Raw genomic sequence first — 16,529 nt, 5'->3', positions numbered from 1 at the left:
CTAGGCTTCCGCCATTTTGACTTCAGTGCTGAGAGGGCCAAGATTTCCATGTCGACGTACGAGTTGGCTCAGCTTAGGACGATGGGCAGCCAGGGTGGAGGCGGGGGGGCTGGTTTGGTTGCGCAGGCCTGGATCTGGACCCTTGGCATGGTGAGGTTGGGTTATCGATCTCATTGTGCATGATATTTGAGTATTCATGCTATTCTCGTTTCTAGGTGATGTCCCGAGGTGCTTGGGGGTGGTTACTGCCCTCTGGCGGTCTTTTTGGAGCCCGTGAGCTCGGCAGTTACTAATGTATGAGGTCTCGTCTCGGAGGAGCTTGTCAAAGTGGTTGCAGTTGCAAGGGGGACTGCGTTAAAGAGCGCTAGGTGGGTGGTGTTATACATCCGTTCCAAACTGTTGCCGTTACGCCGCCGCAGTGGCCATGTTCGGGAATTTGTCTAATGCACCCACCCCCTTTGGCTTGGGGATTAGATGAGGCTGAGATTAGATGTCTATTGGCGTCGGGGACTGTTAGCTGATACTTTCCCGGGTGGCATAGCCTCCCCCGATTGAAGCTTCTATGATATCGATTTGATGGGAATGCCATGATAGCATCCGTCCCCTAATGTTGGCGCCTACTCCTTTTTAGCCAATGGACCTGGGAAGACTCGATATTGACCTCATACGCATCTGAGCGTGTACCCTCTGGGCCTTGATCCCCCGGATTCTGACTGTATAAGCATGAATGTTCAGCTCGTTACAGACCCCTGACTTTGGATCATATAGAGCCGCCCACAAATACGATTATGTTGTACTTATGGGCGCTGTGGTAGTCCAGCATCCTCGGGAGATCCTTCATGTCACGAGTCTGTGGTTGGGTATTTGAGCAATGAACGATTATCTTCCACCTGTTGTGAGTCTGAAGGTATTTATTTTGGTAGGCCATGGCTCAATCCGTGGTTAAATGATACTCCAATCTGATCGTATTACGTCTTCCAAGGGCGAGAGGGTGTAAAATGGTTGGACCAAGTCGCCGGCTTGAAGATATGTTGAACGACAAAGCGTTACCCCTCTGCCATCCTTGTTACTAGGCCTGTTTCGTTTTGTGACTGTATTCCATCTTTCTAGCTGTGGTAAGTAGTGGATTGGATGATGTTGTAGTTTATACCTTGATACTGTGCTTGTTGCATGATGACAAACCACATCAAGCTCATTCTCTCTATTATTGTATGGACAGAGAGATTTGAGCAGTGGGACGAACTGCTTCCTCAATTGGGTAGTGTGTACAGATTAAGAGTTCGGTAAAACCCTTTTGCTCTTACATCTCGCTCACTAGGGCATCTCATTGCTAGGCTATTTTCTTCACAACCAAGTCGTCCCGCGTAATGCATTTTGCCGTCGAGACTCCTCACAAGACCGAACCCACCAGACAACATCACCTTCTCGCATGAGCTCCAGCTCGCGGATCCTACGCGCGCAGTAGCTTCGACTACGAACTGGCAACCTCCTTCTTGGCCGTGACCTCAATCTCAATCATCATCACGTCCTCCATCAACGCCGCCTGGATCATAGTCGCCGCGGGGCGGACCTCGCCAAAGTACTTTTGGAGCACCGGCCAGGTCTTTTGGAAGTCGTTGCGGTCGGGGAGAATGTAGCGGACGCGCACCACGTCCTTGATCTCGGCGCCGGCCTCGGCGAGAGCGGCGGCGATGTTCTCCATCGTCTGCTCCGTCTGCTCGACAATGTTGGGGGATATGACGCCTGTCGCGTAGTTGTAGCTGTGCCGTCAGAATAATTAGCACATAGGCCCCATTCGAATATGGTCGTTTGTCAAACATGATATGAATGGGTGGGCGGGGTGGAAGGTGGTGGGAGACACGGACCCCGTGGTTCCAGACACGAAGATGAGATCGCCCGAGACCACCGCACGGGAGTAGCCGATTTGTGCCTCAAAGGCAGAACCTGAGCTGATGTTTCTTCGGGACATGATGGGCTGAAAGACGCGCTGAAAATGATTGAGTAGACTGATGTGAGATGGCGTGGTTGTCCGGTATTGTTGTGGAAGGGAAAGGAAAGAGGATGTGGTGGATATGAAATAGGAGGAAAGAGGTTGAGTCACTCGCGATATCTCAGATATTCCCACATGTCACTCTCGAGATTTCTACGAGAAAAATGGACTAGGCCAATTAGAATCTTGTGCACAAGCCCATTATGGCCGTATTGGGACATGGGTTGGGGATGTAAATGACCTTTGAACATGGTATCTTTGAGCAAAAACCGCTCAGCTTCAAAAGGGCGCGAACACGAATAGGACTGTATGAGACGCAACATGTTTCGAGGCTCGACATATACGGTCCTTGAGGCGTTTGAATTGCGCGAAAGGTAATTCGTGTACGATGCTGGTGTTGTACGTACGTGCGATGAGTCAAGCGGCCATTGTGAGAGTGCCTCTTTTCGGATAGATCACTGGGCGGGTCTCTTGACGATAACGTACACAGGTGAAGCCATTCACCGAGCTTACCTGAGTAGGATTGCATCCATAAGACGCACGTGCTGAGGACGGCTTCCTCATCTTCCTCTTTCCTTCTTAAAATCTGAAGCAGTCTGGCGTCTTGAGTAAGCAGTGAGCGTGTGAGAAAAGAAAGTCTAAAAAGTCCAAAGATGATGAGATGAGCGGGGAGAGATGATTTCAGCTGCAGATAAGATGACTTGCAACATGCCACGTTTGTTAACGCAAGTAGGTCCCGCAGAGCGCCCTAATCATAGGGGAATTGTTGGAGACCTCGACGCCCGATGATCCCTCAGAGCGGTATGAAGGAAAGCACATTCCTACTTTGAGTACAGGATTGTCAGGTACGAGGGGGTCACGACCTGCCTTCATTCCCTCGAGTTGACCATCATACATGGTCGTGGCTGCCGTCTTTGATAGGAACCTATGACTTTCATATGGCTCCTTCCAGAAGAGAATTGAGAGGCAGGTACGGCGGAAGGAGGCTTCAAACGCACTTCACCTCCGCATATATTCCCGACGTGGTCTTCCAAGTCTCTCCCACAACTTCAACCTTAAGGGACCTTTTCACGATCTTTGTTCTCATACTCTCTGCACTTCCCTTACCAATCGTTACCGAGAGCAATTTTTCTGATTGCTATCCGTTTGAGAAAGTCTAGTTCAGCAACCAGCAAAAGGCGTTGAAGAGCATTCGTCATTCAACAACCACAATGTCCGCCTCTCTATCTTCGGAGTTGTCGTCTCCTTCCTCCTCGATTCAAGAATCTACTCTCTACTCCGACTATGGTCCAGACGAGAAGTTGAAGACCCAGAGCCAAGCCCACGTCAAGTCTACAACCAAATCTGCGTCCAAGAAGTCTCCGTTTCTCAAGTATCCGGCTGACATCCAGCGTCTCACCCGACTTGGCCTTTGCACCTATGGCATCAACACGGGCCCAGTACCCGATGACACAGACTGGGCCAAGCTCACTGTTGCCATGCTCAGGGAGCAGCTCGTCATGCGTGAGATGCCGGACGATGGGAAGAAGGGTGTTCTCGTTGAGAGGCTCGAGAACTTGAAGACGTACAAGCCTGAGGTCGTTGCTATCAGAGAAGCCCCTGACGACGAGCCATTCGGCCCTATCTCCAGGAATACCGGCAGCAAAGGCGAGAAGCGCTTCTTCGTGGACATGAGTGACAACGGCCACGTTGGTTCTGTCAAGAAAGCAATGAAGGAAGACATGTTCGTGATCAAGCAGTTCAACGATCTCGATAGTGGAGTCAGCTTCAGTCTTCGCGGGACCGGTCCGGATACATACGATGTCACCATCGGAGCCAAAACCTCGTGTACCTGCTCGAGCATCGTAGGTAATACCAATGCCTCATCCAAGCAAATTCTAACCTCGACTAGATGTTCCGACCCCGGAGTAATTGCAAACACATAATCTGTCAGCTGAAACTCCACCGTCTAAGAGCCAGAAGCTTGGAAGGGCATTGGTGCTATGAGACATGACTATTGAAGGCGTGCGACTGGCTTCGAAAGGGCAGTCGGCAGAAGGCTTGACGGTGGATTATGTCCAATGACTGTTCGCTTTTGAAGAGAGAGTCATTTGTGGCGGAGTTTGGTGTTCACCGAAGGACTTCATGGGCGGGAGACACGAACTGAGACGTGTCTCAGATGTACATAGATCATCACAACCCGATGGAAGCCCATAAATGGTAAAATCAAGTCATTGTCAGCGTAGTTTGCCTAGTCTTTTTTGATGTAACGGACTCACTCGAGCCGCCAAGCTTCATAAACGTTTACATCTATTCTACTTACTTCACCTCCACCACATTATTGCGGGCTTCCCTCATTTACTGTTGTAGGGTCTTCGTCTATCTCGCTGTCAAAAAGACGGCCAATTGCCTAACAGCCTCGTCAACTCTATCCTTCTGAGAATTCAAAGAAGTGCGACGTACCATCTTTGTCAATGAACCACGTCGCGATAACTTGCACCCGAACTGACCAACCTCTGCTTGAACATATCCTCTGTGCGGTGGAAAATATATGCCTGCCACTTATGTCAATCATGCATTATACTTTTTAAGCAGCCTAATAGAAGTCTGCTTTTCCTCATCTCCATTCACCATTCTAGTAACTCAAATCCCGCAATCAATCATTGTCTTCTCCATCTCTTCTATCTTCTCCATCTTCTCCATCAGTTTCTTCAGTATAAGAAGAATAATCTTTATCGGAATTATCATGCTCTTCTTCTTTATAGCCATAAAGCCATGGTTCTACAGCCTGTTTCCCTCCACCTGCTGCCAAAATCATCTCAGTGATTTTTCCGGTCCTACGATTGATAGACTCTTGTAGTAGGCTGTCCTCGTTCCTGAATACTCTCGTCAAGTAGGCAACGTGCTGGATTAGGATTCCAGCGATATCCGCACGATTCTGCTTGATAGCCGAAAGCATGAACGAGTCTCCCCCGTGGAACGGTCGATCAGGGTTAATTCCGGCCGCGGTCTCCTCGAGAAGCCATCGGATAACTACTTCTTGCCCATTCTTGACCGCGCAACCCAGTGGTGTCAGCTCGTCTCCGTCTGAAGTGTTCACAGCAGTGGGGCACTTCTCGCACATCAATTTCACAACGTCGAGCATCCCGTCCCAAGCAGCTTGATGCAAAGGTATCCTCATCTTCCGATCTCTAGCCATGATGTCAGCGTCATTGTTGACAAGCCATATTGCCGTTTCCCATTTCCCCGAGATCACTGCAAGATGCAAAGCCGTTCTCCCTTTTCTATCTCGCAATGTTCTGTTGGCAGTTTTCCACAAACATTCAACCGTGGCTTGCTTCCCGTAGAATGCAGCCCAGTGAAGGGCTGTCTTCCCTGAGACGTCAAGAACGTTAATATCTGCGCCCGCCTCTGTCAACAACGTGGCTGCCTCCACAAAACCTGCGAATGCGGCACAGTGTATCGGTGCGACTCCATGTCTGCCTTGTGCGTTGATTTCCGCTCCTGCCTCCAAGAGGCTCAAGATAGAATGAAAGGCCATGCATTCAATGGTGCCGTCAATATTTGTATCCTCCTCATAAACTGACCCGTCTTTATTCTCTGGATACGTGCAAGCATAGTGAAGTGGCGTCCATTCGATCAAATCTCGAGCGTTGATCTCTATCTCATACGATCTCAGTAAGATCTCAGTGATATGGAGGTCGCGCACCCCATAATACAGAGGTATCCAGCCGAGAACATCTTTTTCGTTGATATCTCCCGCGAAACGCATCGCCTTCACGGTGGCTGCTCTATTCAGGACCCGGGTTGCATCGTGAAAGTGTGTGTATTCAACGTTTTGCAATAGCTGTTGCTACAACTTTTGAAGCTACGTATACTTTCGTTGCAGCTTGTTTCGCTGCAGCTACACATATTTTTGTTGTCGCTATTTTCGCTTCGCTGTAAGACGCCTGGTCCTCAGAGATCTTGCACTTCCATTGACGTCCTTGAGCCCCATACAATTTTAAAAGGGCGGCGAAAATCGTTTGAGCTCTAATGGAGCCACGGAAGTTGGAAAGAAGCTCAGATTCAAGGGTTCGCTTCAGAGATGAGACTCTCGAGAGCCCTGACGAATGCTCTCTGTCGCACCCCTGTAATTGTTTTTCGGCCAATTTTAAGCCCAAGCTGACTTGCCTCAGGAAATCCACGACAATGACTGTTACTAGAGTGGATAGTTCATTCTCGAGCGTGAACGTTCTGGCGACGCGGAATAGCTACAAGTACATCTCTCCCGCCTCCTCCCATTTCTGCAGCTTCTCGTGCTGTCGGGCCTTCTCTCTTGCTAATTCGATAATGACAGAAGCCACAGGAAGCTTGTTTTCGACGCTAAGCGCGGGTATCATGCTCAGATAAACGTCACTGAGGCTGCCAAGTCCGGTGTTCTCGATGTCCTTGGCCAGCTTCGAAATCTGGTCACTATGGAGCATAAAAGACTTCCAGCTTGTACTGGCCGTCGCTTCATGTTCCGGACGTGTTTCCACGGGGCCTTCGGGTGGTTCTTTGAGGGTCATTGCTGCAGCCCTGAAAAAGCTTGAGAATATGTCCTGCGCATATAGCGACTTCAAGGGCCCGTGGAACTCGGCGGCTAAGAAGTCATGGGTGGGTTTATCATCCTCTATAGTAATGAGGGCCTTAGGTGTTTCTTCGTTGCCTCCGCTTCCATTCTCGTCATCTTCTGTTCGGATTTTTTCGATCGTGAACTCGGGCAATTCTTCTCCAATATATTGCCGACCATCGATGCCGGATCCACCAGGCCCGACGACTCTGTGGGTTTCCTTGCTTATTTCATCATTCGGAATGCCATCTTTCGGGGAAGTTGTCAATGTTGAATATCTCATAATCCTGGTTGACTCGATGGGCATCCACCACGAGAGATCTCTGTGCAAACTCTCCGTGTATGGGCCTAGGACGCGCAAACCAGGTCTCGCGGGTGGTCCTTTGACGCGCAACCACTCATCGTCTTTTTCATCTCCCATAATATCCTGGTGATTTATTTCTTCGTTCTTCTCAAGCTCATCAACTGAGAAAAGCCACATCGATAAGGCTGCTTCAAGCTCATCGGCAGGAGCGTTCCAATTCCCTTCTCGTCTGTTCAAGTGAAAATGTATGAGCTCTCCTCCCTGGACTGCGAGAGACCAGGTATAATAATTCTGCTCTGAGTCCGAAAGAAAAGATTCATTGCGGCTTCAATGGATCGTGCAAGAGAGACAGCTTCCGTGGACGCCGGCCCCTGCCAGTTTGCCAGCTGCACTAGGTGTCTCCTGATCATGACAACACGATGGGCAGTCGAAACTGTCGAAACTTTTTGCGGAGCACCTTCCTCGAATGCTTTGATTTGTGCTTGCAAACACCGAATGCCCCATGCTTGAGTCTCTAACTTGGCGTCAGATATCCACGGGCTTTTCGTGATATCCGCGAATGTCGTCGCAAACCAATCGAGTTCGAAACCTAACGGAGTTTGGAGAGATCTTGGCGGACTTGCGAGACCTCGCCGAATCCACGCCCTTAACCCCGTCATCAAGAGAATGGCGCCAAGCTGTGCAATCGATACTGACCAATGTAGCCCACGCAGGCCAATGAATTGCACGATATACCCACACAGGCTGACGGCCATCCCAATGCTCGTTCCCAGCTCTAGGGAGACTCCAGGCTTTTCGTCTCGGGTAGTAAACGTTGACATAGCTTCCTGGTTCGATGGAGACCCCGAAGGCTTTCTTTCATTACGCCTCCGCTCCGACGTTGTGATGAAAGCCCGTTTAGTTTTTGCATAGATTGCAAATGAGTCAAATACCTGGTCACTGACAGTTTTTGTCTTCTGTAACCAGACCACTTGTGCCGTCATTTTGTCCAAGGACCGGTATTTCTTTTCGATGGTGCTACTCTCAACCACATGGGCACAAAGGAGAAGGCCGACGATCAGCAGAAGCGTTCCAACCCATTGGCACGGGAACGCATACCGAGCGACGGGGTTTCCGTCCTTGAGAAAGCCCAATGCTGGGTAATGCACGGAACATCCGGCGTATGCGATGAGTCCCAACTGGGGCAGAGTTCCCCATACTGCCGCTGCGCGTAGTTCAGCTCTGCTCGTGATGTTGTGAGAATTGAGGGTGATATTTGGGGAGCTTTTCCGCGGATTCCGTGTTATAATGATGCCTGATTTCGATGGATTTGCTGAGTTCGATGATTTCTCCTTATCTTCTTCCGTGGAAGTTGACATGTTCAACGACATTGCCTTGCGAAAGATATTTCCGGGGGGGGTCGTTCTCTGACATGGGAGTGAGCTCGTATTCATTAAGTCCACTTGAAGAACTCACCAGCAAAATATTGACTTTTGACTTTTTCGAACGGCATGACCTCCACTTGAGCATTCTCAGTGACTCCAAATTCAGGCAGTAAGCAAATGAACTCTGCAATTGGAGCCGACCCCATACATCTCACTACTTCATGGCCGTTCCAGAGCTCGCAGACCTCTGTTGATGTAGACGACATTAGCTCTTGTTCAGCAACAGCAAGATTCTCTCTAGCTCTGCCAATGAGAGCCTTAAGGAATCCGGGCCCTCCGACCCGGATAGCGCTGACGATGATTGTAACGATTCCGAGAGGCACCATAGCCAAGACGACATTATCAGCCCAGCCGAGTGATTGACTCATAAACTGCATAGTGACCCTCTCTCCAAGTAGGGCGAGCAGCCTTTCGGTATACAGTCTATTAGTATACATTCTTTTGACCTAGGATGAAGGATCTGAGGGTGTGAGACTCACGGTGCTAGGTCTGAGAACAGATTATTGATGAAGTCGTCTCCATCATCTGCTGCAACGCTTGCAGCGAGAACGACCGTGAACAGAAAGGCACGGGTCATCTTTGCTGCCATTATTGCACATTTGTGTGCAAATAGTTGTCGAGTTTGTGTTGCTGTTTCACCGGCAATATCCAGAATATGCCTCTTAGTGTTAACTAGGCGCTGGATGTCAAGGATATAGGTATGATGGCTTAGTGGTCTGAAGAAGAATGACTGAACGAAGCATCCGCTGGGGACTTCTTGTTTTCAGCTGAAGGGGAATGGGTTTAAACATGTGGGTGCGAAAGTTTCTATCATTTGTGACTGCCTAATGTATCGACCTACAGGCAATATGTATATGCAGTAGGCCCAATCTCAGCTGAGCGTTTCGCCTAGTGTTGAGGCCATTGACACGTATTCACGTATTATAGCTGAGGTGTCTCTAATTGGTATATGATCTTCACGACTGGCGGCTATACGGTCGTAAACGCGGCCGACCACCTCAATGCGGTGGCAGTTCCACCTTTTTCGCTGCGCAACTGCACGAGAGGAAGGGTGAACTTTCGTCAAGCCGCTTCAGGACTTGGTAACTAAATCGGCCCTCGTAGGCGCCATTTCGATAATAAGTTCTCCAGATACGGCTTGCATCAGACAAAGGAGGCAACGAGGGCTCCAGCGCCGAACATTGAGGCAACTGTGATGAAGCTGGCAGTTGAGAAAAGGGAGATGCCGCTGAGTCCATGACCAGAAGTACAACCTCCACCAATTCTAGATCCTAGACCAATGAGGAAGCCTCCTACTGCCGCCAATTGTGGCGAGACAGCCGTACCAGCAGCACCAAGGGCGAACTCGGGGTATGCCGTCGCAACAACCCACGCGCCGGCAGCCAAGCTCGCAGAGAAGAGGATGTTGCTGTACGACGGCTTCCCCTTTTCGCCGCCGCCTTGGACCGCCCACCAGAAGTACCGTCCAATCTCGTCGTAGGAAGTCGACACACCGAGCATGGACTTGCGGGAGAGCAGCGAGAAGAGCTGCGCCAGACCAATCAGGAGTCCGCCGATGGTGGGAGCGACGACGGCGTAGGGGCTCGCAGGAGTATACTTCATGCTGGTGTAGATGACGCCCGCGAAGAGGACCTCCACGCCGACGAAGGCGACGGCCCTGCTCAGACCGGCGCGCTCGTGGACGGTGAGCTTGGGGTTTTCGGGCGGTGCCGAGCTGGCGTTGCTGGTGAGGAGTTTCTGGAGGAAGCCGGTCCACATGATGCCGGCGAGGACGGCGCCGCCGAGAACGTAGACGCCAGATTTGGTGCCGACGGCAATCTGGGCGAGGACGGTGCCGGGGCAGGAGCCGGAAAGGGCCATGCCGGCGCCGAGGACGGAGCCGCCGAGGATGTTGCCGTCGTACTCTGAGAAGATGCCTAGACGCGAGGGGCTTCGGGGCTTGGGACGGACGTAGCCCGCCTGGTCCAGTACGAGGACGAAGACGCTGTATTCGTGTCAGTTGTTTGAGAGGACCAAAGGGGAAGCAAGTGCTGAGACGGCTGGACGTACGTGCTGCTTGCTGCGGCTGCGAGGAAGGCCTGGATCATGTGCCAGTTCTCGAACTTGAGCTGAGCGATGATGACGGAGGGCTGGTAGACGCCCGCCGCTACCAGGGCGGCGCCGAATGCGGCGCCGGATAGGGCTGTTGTTGCCATCGCTTGGTGGGCTGTAGATATGTGTGTGAGAGTAAGAGAGGGAGTATGAGAGAGTGTCTGTCCGCCGGGGGCGTTCTGGGACGAACTGCTGCAGGCCGGGAGTTTGGGTTGTGTGTTGTATATATGAGAGGTTTTTCTCTTCTATGAGTGGTTATGCGAGAAGGTGGTGATGTGTGAGAGGAGTTTAAAATCGTCAAACTCTTCAAGCTGTCTCGGGACGAACTTATACAGGCTAAAGCTAAACCTGCTTAAACCTCTGAAAAGAGTATCGAAATTGCCAAGTTCTCGGGTCTGCTTAGTGAATCAAGCCCGAAAGCCCCAGATCCGTTCGGGGACTTGAAGATAGAGAGGGAAAAATGGACCGGGTAGCGGGGCCCTTGGTTAATAATCTAGCCCCCATTGTCAAAGGCCGAAGAGTGAAGAGGGCCAACCCCTGTAGGAGGGAACACCCTCAACCTGCTGGGAAACCCATCCCGTATTCTGCGGCCGAGCCGGGCGTCCGGGTTGACTTTTGTCAAAGGCGGTTTAGAGTGTAAGTGCCGGATAGGTGGTGGCGTTCGTTGTTAGGACTTGTTCCCTTTTCGGATAGCAATGACGCCTTTTGGAAGCTAATTAGCGACATGGCGCTAGCTTATTTAGAGCCCTTTGGCATTATGTATCAGAAGTTTTCTTCGTCGCGTGAGAGTAGATGATTCCTTTGAAAGAGTATGGCAGTTTACTTTGCACGCAGTTCAAATTCTCAATGGGATAAAGATGCAATTTAAGAACAGGTGATGCATGTGGTGCGTGCGCCGTTGTGGAAGGTCGGCAGTTCAGGACATTGAAGTCCGTCAACAAACGATTGATTGGGTAGAGCAAGGTGTCTGAAGAAGGGGGGATCAATAAGGTTGCAGGAGAATTAAGTGAATCCCGCCCCGGGATGGTTTCGGGTCTGCCCCAGCCCGCCAGGGTTGTTCTCCTTCCCAAGCCAAAGGACTTGCAGGAGGACGGCGACCACTTTGAAGAAACGGTCGCCGACGTCGGGGAACTGCCGGAACGCACGGGCATCACCGAGAGTGGAGACCCCTTCTTCACCGGGATGGTTTGAACCTCTCGGGGGCTTCCGTAAGCCTATGCTTCTTTCGGTGACTACTATCGTGACCGAGGGACTTCATGCTATCGTTATGGGTTCATGGACGGCGAGGCTTAGATGAGATGTTTCCAGGGTTTAGATATAAGGGTTGAGAGGGTGACCATGAAGTTGAATCATTCATTTTTGGATTGCATTACTAGCAAAACCACACCAGAACCAGCCGATGAACAGAGTCAACCAGTTGCGAGAACATATACTCAACGCCTCACTTACACACTCAAACATGGCCCAAGAACCCAGAATCCACGAGATCTTTGAGTCGGTGACAGGAACCTGGCAGTACATCGTTGCCGACCCCTCAACCAAAGCCGCTGTAATCATCGACTCTGTCTTGGATTTCGATCCAGCAAAGAACGCCATCTCTACACAAACAGCCGACGGCCTTCTTGATGTGGTAAAGAAGAACGGCTACAAAGTTGTCAATATACTAGAGACGCACGTCCACGCCGACCACTTGACGGCATCCAAATATCTGCAGTCTCGGTTGCGGGAGGCTCAGGATGGCGCGGCCCCCGATATCTGCATTGGCAGGCGGATTGGAGTCGTACAAGAGAGGTTCGCTGAAAAGTATGGCATCTCCAAAGACGAGTACGCCAATGCCTTCGACCGGCTACTCGACGACGACGAGGTTTTCGAGATTGGAGAGCTCAAGGCCAAGGCTATCCATCTGCCGGGTCATACGCCTGACCACATGGGTTACATGATCGGAGGTGAGCACTTCCCCACAGACAGTCAGGAAGAAGAAGTGTTAGCCCCATACTAACCACAACTTTCAATAGCAAACGTCTTTGCGGGCGACTCCCTCTTCAACCACGACGTCGGGTCCGCACGGTGCGACTTCCCCGGCGGCGACGCCCGCGACCTCTTCGCGTCGGCGCGCCGACTGCTGGACCTCCCAGAGACCACCAAGATCTGGACGGGCCACGACTACCCACCAGCCCACCGCGGGCCCCTGGCGGCGACGGAGGTCGCGAGGCAAAAGACGGAGAACAAGCACCTCGCGCAGAACGTGACGGAGGAGGACTTTGTCAAGTGGCGCGAGGAGAGGGATTCGGGGCTCGGCGAGCCCAGGCTCTTGCACTGGGCGCTGCAGGTTAATGTGAGGGCTGGAAATATGCCGAGTCCGACTAAGGCTGGGGATCGGTTGTTGCATGTGCCTGTTAAGATGCAGGGTGTGACTTGGTGAAAGGGAATTTCATGCTGTGTAGTGTGAGCGTGGAAAAGAGCTTAGTTGACTCCCGTGTATAAGAGATGAGGGATGCGGAAGCGTCTTCTGTATAATTAGTTACCTCTGGCCACGAACATGAAACAAATCCAGGGAATCCTTCTTCGACAGCCAGCATTTCACTTTCGCATGCCCACGTGAAGTTGTCACGAAGATCGAAATGGGTAGAGCACATGTAAGTGCTGGTGTTTTACTCCGTAATTTTACATTCATTGGCCCATGCATTGCAGGAGCCCCCCCCCCCCCGCGCCACCGCCGCGTGGGGAATGTGCCGAGGTCTCATCACTAAATGCGGGGAGTTCGGCCCCGGCTGAGTGGAGGGAGGCCGGGGGACGTCTATTCCCGCCACCAAATCACAACGTCAACATCGGCAGCAATCCGGCATCTCATATTATTAATCTCGTTCAGCTCAATCCTTTCTGTTCACATAAGAGCTGGCGTAGCCCCCATTCAATTGACTTTGTAAAACCAAAGTGGTTCTTACCTGAACTGGTGACGACACCATCTTTTTCAAAGTATTGACAATGCCTCACTCCATTACCGTTAAAAAGATCGAGGGGAAGCCCGGAAAGGTGTATTATCCGTAAGGTATCACCCACCACAGCTAATTAAACCATCGTAATTAACTCGAATCTCAGCCTCCAACTCAATGAGATCCCAAAGCCGACTCCAGGGCCCAAAGATGTCTTGGTGCGATTAACGGCCGCGGCTCTCAACCACCGTGATCTCTTCATCCGGCGCCACCTGTACCCAGGCATCTCATTTGACCACCCGCTCATGGCAGACGGATACGGCATCGTAGTCGAAGTCGGAAAGGACGCAGACAGAAGCCTCCTCAACAAGCCTGTTCTCATCACACCCAGCCGCGGCTGGGCCTCGAGCCCGGACGGGCCGGAAGACATTCGCAAATTCAGCGTCATCGGCGCCACTCAGACGTACCCGGACGGCACCGCGCAAGACTACCTCGCCCTCCCCCAGGACGAGGTCGAGCTGGCCCCGGAGCACCTCACCCCCGCCGAGGGCGCCGCCCTACCCCTCGTCGGGCTCACCGGCTGGCGCGCGCTCGTGACGAAGAGCGGAAACGCGGAGAAGGGCAGGAACATCCTCGTCACGGGCATCGGGGGCGGCGTGGCGCTCCAGGTCCTCCAGTTCGCTGTTGCATTTGGCTGCAACGTCTACGTAACCTCTGGCGACGAGGCCAAGATTGAAAAGGCCAAGAGCATGGGCGCCGCGGGGGGCGTGAACTACAAGACCAAAGGGTGGGAGAAGGAGCTGCAGGCCCAGCTGCCCAAGTCGAGGCCGTATCTTGACGCCGTGGTCGACGGTGCCGGCGGAGATCTCGTTGGAAAGGCGGTCAAGGTGCTCAAGCCGGGCGGTGTCATTAGCCAGTACGGCATGACAGTGTCACCGCAGATGGACTGGCTGATGCAGGCTGTGCTCAAGAACGTGGAGCTCAAGGGCACGACTATGGGCTCGCGCGAGGAGTTTAGGGACATGGTTGCCTTTGTAAGGGAGAAGAAGATTAGGCCTGTGGTGAGCCGGACGGTCAAGGGACTGACGAACCTCGAGGGGATTGACGGACTGTTCAAGGATATGGAGGCGGGGAAACAGTTTGGCAAACTCGTTGTTGAGTTTGAGGAGCCCTCTGCGTCGCCTAAGCTGTAAGGGGGAACTTTGTGTCGCCATGTACGACGTAGTATATGCAGAGTATCCTTGATAGTCACGAGGATTTCTTTGAGTTTAATCAAAACCTGGCAAGGAATGGAAGTGCTCTTACTTAAGCCTCCTTAGTATCGAATGCTTCCATTTGGTTGACCGCTATCTTTGAGACTTTCCAATCAACTCACGTCAAGGTAACTGAGCAAGCCAATTACATCCTCCAACTTATCAACTAGCTGTGTAGGTAGCCTCAAGAACATCGCTGTCTTCTGCAAGACCATTCTTCGTGGGAGGCATCTAACACTAGCTGTTGTCTATGGGATTTTCATCGAGATATGTTTGGGCCTTTACATTGTCTTTCAAGAGATCTCGCACAAACACAAACAACGTCATGGGCTCTTGCGGAGAACTTCCTGTCTTTGTTTGGGTTAAGCCTTCCCAATTCAGCTCGTTGAATCTACTCTACTACCCCAATCTAGGCATGGGCTTCACCTGAACTTTGGTCCACACACGTGTAGGTTGGTGAATATACACACGTGATGGGTGCTCTTGGAAATGATGAAAATTCACCTCTAGCCCTGGCCAATGGCTTCTTTCAGCCGAAACTTCCCTCTTCCCTCATCCCGGACGAAGGGTCCCGCCTGGAGGTATCTTTCTCTGTTCGCCAAGCTCCTTCTTTTCACCTACGACAGACAAGAAAAGATTCTCCCTCTCCCATCTCAACCACATGAACAAATCAAACCCCGATAATCATATCACAAACACACTCTACGCAGCCCTCACTCCCACGATGTGGCACAAAGCCATGTTCCTTGTCATGGCGGTGGCCTTGATGCTCTTTGCGAGCGTCAATGTCGTCACTGCTACAGGCTCCATAGCAGACCTCAACACTGTCGGGGTTTCCACTGAGGACACTTTCAGCAATGGTCTCTCCAATCGCAACTTTGCCCTCGGCCCTCACCTTGCTCCCAGGGAGTTTCCTCACGACAACCCTCTCAACATCACCGAAGAGGAGGCCCTCAAGCATGGTCACAAGATCATTCCCGTCAACAAAGAGATGTGGGCTCACCTCGTCAAGACCGCCGGCCTCGATCGCAAGTACGAGCCCCTCGAATACAACCCTGAACAGCACAACGAATCCCTCTCCACCATCGACGAGCGACAACCGAAATGCGGCACAAATTACGACCTCGAGAAGGGACCTCCTGACCCTCAGAACTGGTGCACTCCAAGCCCAATCGTCGGCGACTGCCAGCTCGGTCTCTGGTGCCAGGCCGACTGGCCGGGCTGGGCGCAGTGGCCTAGCCGCGGCTGGGTCTTTAACAACGCCTGCGACCATATTGGAGAAAACGTGCCTTTCCAATGGGGCGACTGGCAGCCGATCTGCAGTCCCCTTCCCTTCGTCACTCTCTTCTTCGCCCACAAGGACCGATGGCCTCACATGGCGTAAGTGCTGTCCTCTCAAAACCTTATGTTGCTCCTTGTCCAATGAAATCTAACACGATTTGTTGTAGGTATGGTGGCAAGTACTACAATAGCTATGCTCCCGGATGGGAAATTTACTATCCCGGAGAGCCGGAGGGTGGTCCTTTCCCGGCTAGCTACTACTACCACCGGACGTTTGACTGCTCTATGAAACCAAAGAAAGGAGGACAGATCGGTACAGTTAACTAAGGGGTAGACGAATGCTGGGATTTGTTGCTTTGCGTAATTGATACCTTCATCACGTACCTTTCGCAATAGAGGTGACGGATTCGGATCATATACAAAGAAACAGAACTTGCCAGGGGATAGGGGATACATCAGGTTGGAGATAAAGATCAGTCCGGCTCACCAAGCCTGGATAGTCAACACCTCAATTTCTCAAGACAATTGCATTAACACATCGTGACTTTTCCCCTACAGTGACATTTCGCTTTTGATTTACAAACCCTTGAGGTGGTGTAGTCTGAGTGGATTGCCAACGTGTGAGACGACTCTTGGACTCTTGAATGGAAGGGTATCTTGAGTGAGCTAATACCTCACTT

The 16,529-nt window shown here is 51.7% G+C and overlaps 7 protein-coding genes across 7 annotated transcripts; 4 read left to right on the top strand and 3 right to left on the bottom strand.

The window, feature by feature from the left end:
• Window positions 1-1,179: 1,179 nt before the first annotated feature.
• BDP55DRAFT_644527 (endoribonuclease L-PSP) lies at window positions 1,180-2,197 on the bottom strand. Its single transcript, XM_060573587.1, has 2 exons — window positions 1,866-2,197; window positions 1,180-1,760 (listed from the first exon to the last, which is right to left on the bottom strand). Exons 1-2 carry the CDS (start codon window positions 1,967-1,969, stop codon window positions 1,472-1,474), a joined length of 393 nt encoding a protein of 130 aa, XP_060435467.1. The 5' UTR covers window positions 1,970-2,197; the 3' UTR covers window positions 1,180-1,471.
• Window positions 2,198-2,953: 756 nt separating this feature from the next.
• On the top strand, window positions 2,954-4,154 carry BDP55DRAFT_599728 (uncharacterized protein). The gene is made up of 2 exons (XM_060571038.1): window positions 2,954-3,834; window positions 3,882-4,154. Exons 1-2 carry the CDS (start codon window positions 3,202-3,204, stop codon window positions 3,981-3,983), a joined length of 735 nt encoding a protein of 244 aa, XP_060435466.1. The 5' UTR covers window positions 2,954-3,201; the 3' UTR covers window positions 3,984-4,154.
• A 471-nt stretch (window positions 4,155-4,625) lies between these two features.
• BDP55DRAFT_626412 (uncharacterized protein) lies at window positions 4,626-8,880 on the bottom strand (the record flags this gene model as incomplete). The annotated part of the gene is made up of 6 exons (XM_060571626.1): window positions 4,626-5,822; window positions 5,848-6,205; window positions 6,233-7,096; window positions 7,135-8,203; window positions 8,323-8,714; window positions 8,771-8,880. The coding sequence occupies 6 exons, from the start codon at window positions 8,878-8,880 to the stop codon at window positions 4,626-4,628; spliced, it is 3,990 nt and encodes a 1,329-aa protein (XP_060435465.1).
• Window positions 8,881-9,434: 554 nt separating this feature from the next.
• BDP55DRAFT_689772 (YeeE/YedE family protein) lies at window positions 9,435-10,486 on the bottom strand (the record flags this gene model as incomplete). The annotated part of the gene is made up of 2 exons (XM_060576779.1): window positions 9,435-10,275; window positions 10,341-10,486. 2 exons carry the CDS (start codon window positions 10,484-10,486, stop codon window positions 9,435-9,437), a joined length of 987 nt encoding a protein of 328 aa, XP_060435464.1.
• Window positions 10,487-11,604: 1,118 nt separating this feature from the next.
• On the top strand, window positions 11,605-12,995 carry BDP55DRAFT_644516 (metallo-beta-lactamase superfamily protein). Its single transcript, XM_060573586.1, has 2 exons — window positions 11,605-12,328; window positions 12,398-12,995. The coding sequence occupies exons 1-2, from the start codon at window positions 11,782-11,784 to the stop codon at window positions 12,802-12,804; spliced, it is 954 nt and encodes a 317-aa protein (XP_060435463.1). The 5' UTR covers window positions 11,605-11,781; the 3' UTR covers window positions 12,805-12,995.
• On the top strand, window positions 12,996-14,751 carry BDP55DRAFT_644514 (zinc-binding dehydrogenase). Its single transcript, XM_060573585.1, has 2 exons — window positions 12,996-13,426; window positions 13,482-14,751. Exons 1-2 carry the CDS (start codon window positions 13,368-13,370, stop codon window positions 14,506-14,508), a joined length of 1,086 nt encoding a protein of 361 aa, XP_060435462.1. The 5' UTR covers window positions 12,996-13,367; the 3' UTR covers window positions 14,509-14,751.
• Window positions 14,752-14,873: 122 nt separating this feature from the next.
• On the top strand, window positions 14,874-16,176 carry BDP55DRAFT_747727 (uncharacterized protein; the record flags this gene model as incomplete). Its single annotated transcript, XM_060580579.1, has 2 exons — window positions 14,874-15,948; window positions 16,017-16,176. The coding sequence occupies exons 1-2, from the start codon at window positions 15,230-15,232 to the stop codon at window positions 16,174-16,176; spliced, it is 879 nt and encodes a 292-aa protein (XP_060435461.1). The 5' UTR covers window positions 14,874-15,229.
• Window positions 16,177-16,529: the final 353 nt, after the last annotated feature.

Source organism: Colletotrichum godetiae, assembly GCF_030913485.1.
Source record: "Colletotrichum godetiae strain CBS 193.32 chromosome Unknown BDP55scaffold_3, whole genome shotgun sequence".
NCBI lineage: Eukaryota > Fungi > Ascomycota > Sordariomycetes > Glomerellales > Glomerellaceae > Colletotrichum > Colletotrichum godetiae.
The sequence above is the reverse complement of the archived record's forward strand: the minus strand, read 5'-3'. Positions and strand labels throughout refer to the sequence as shown.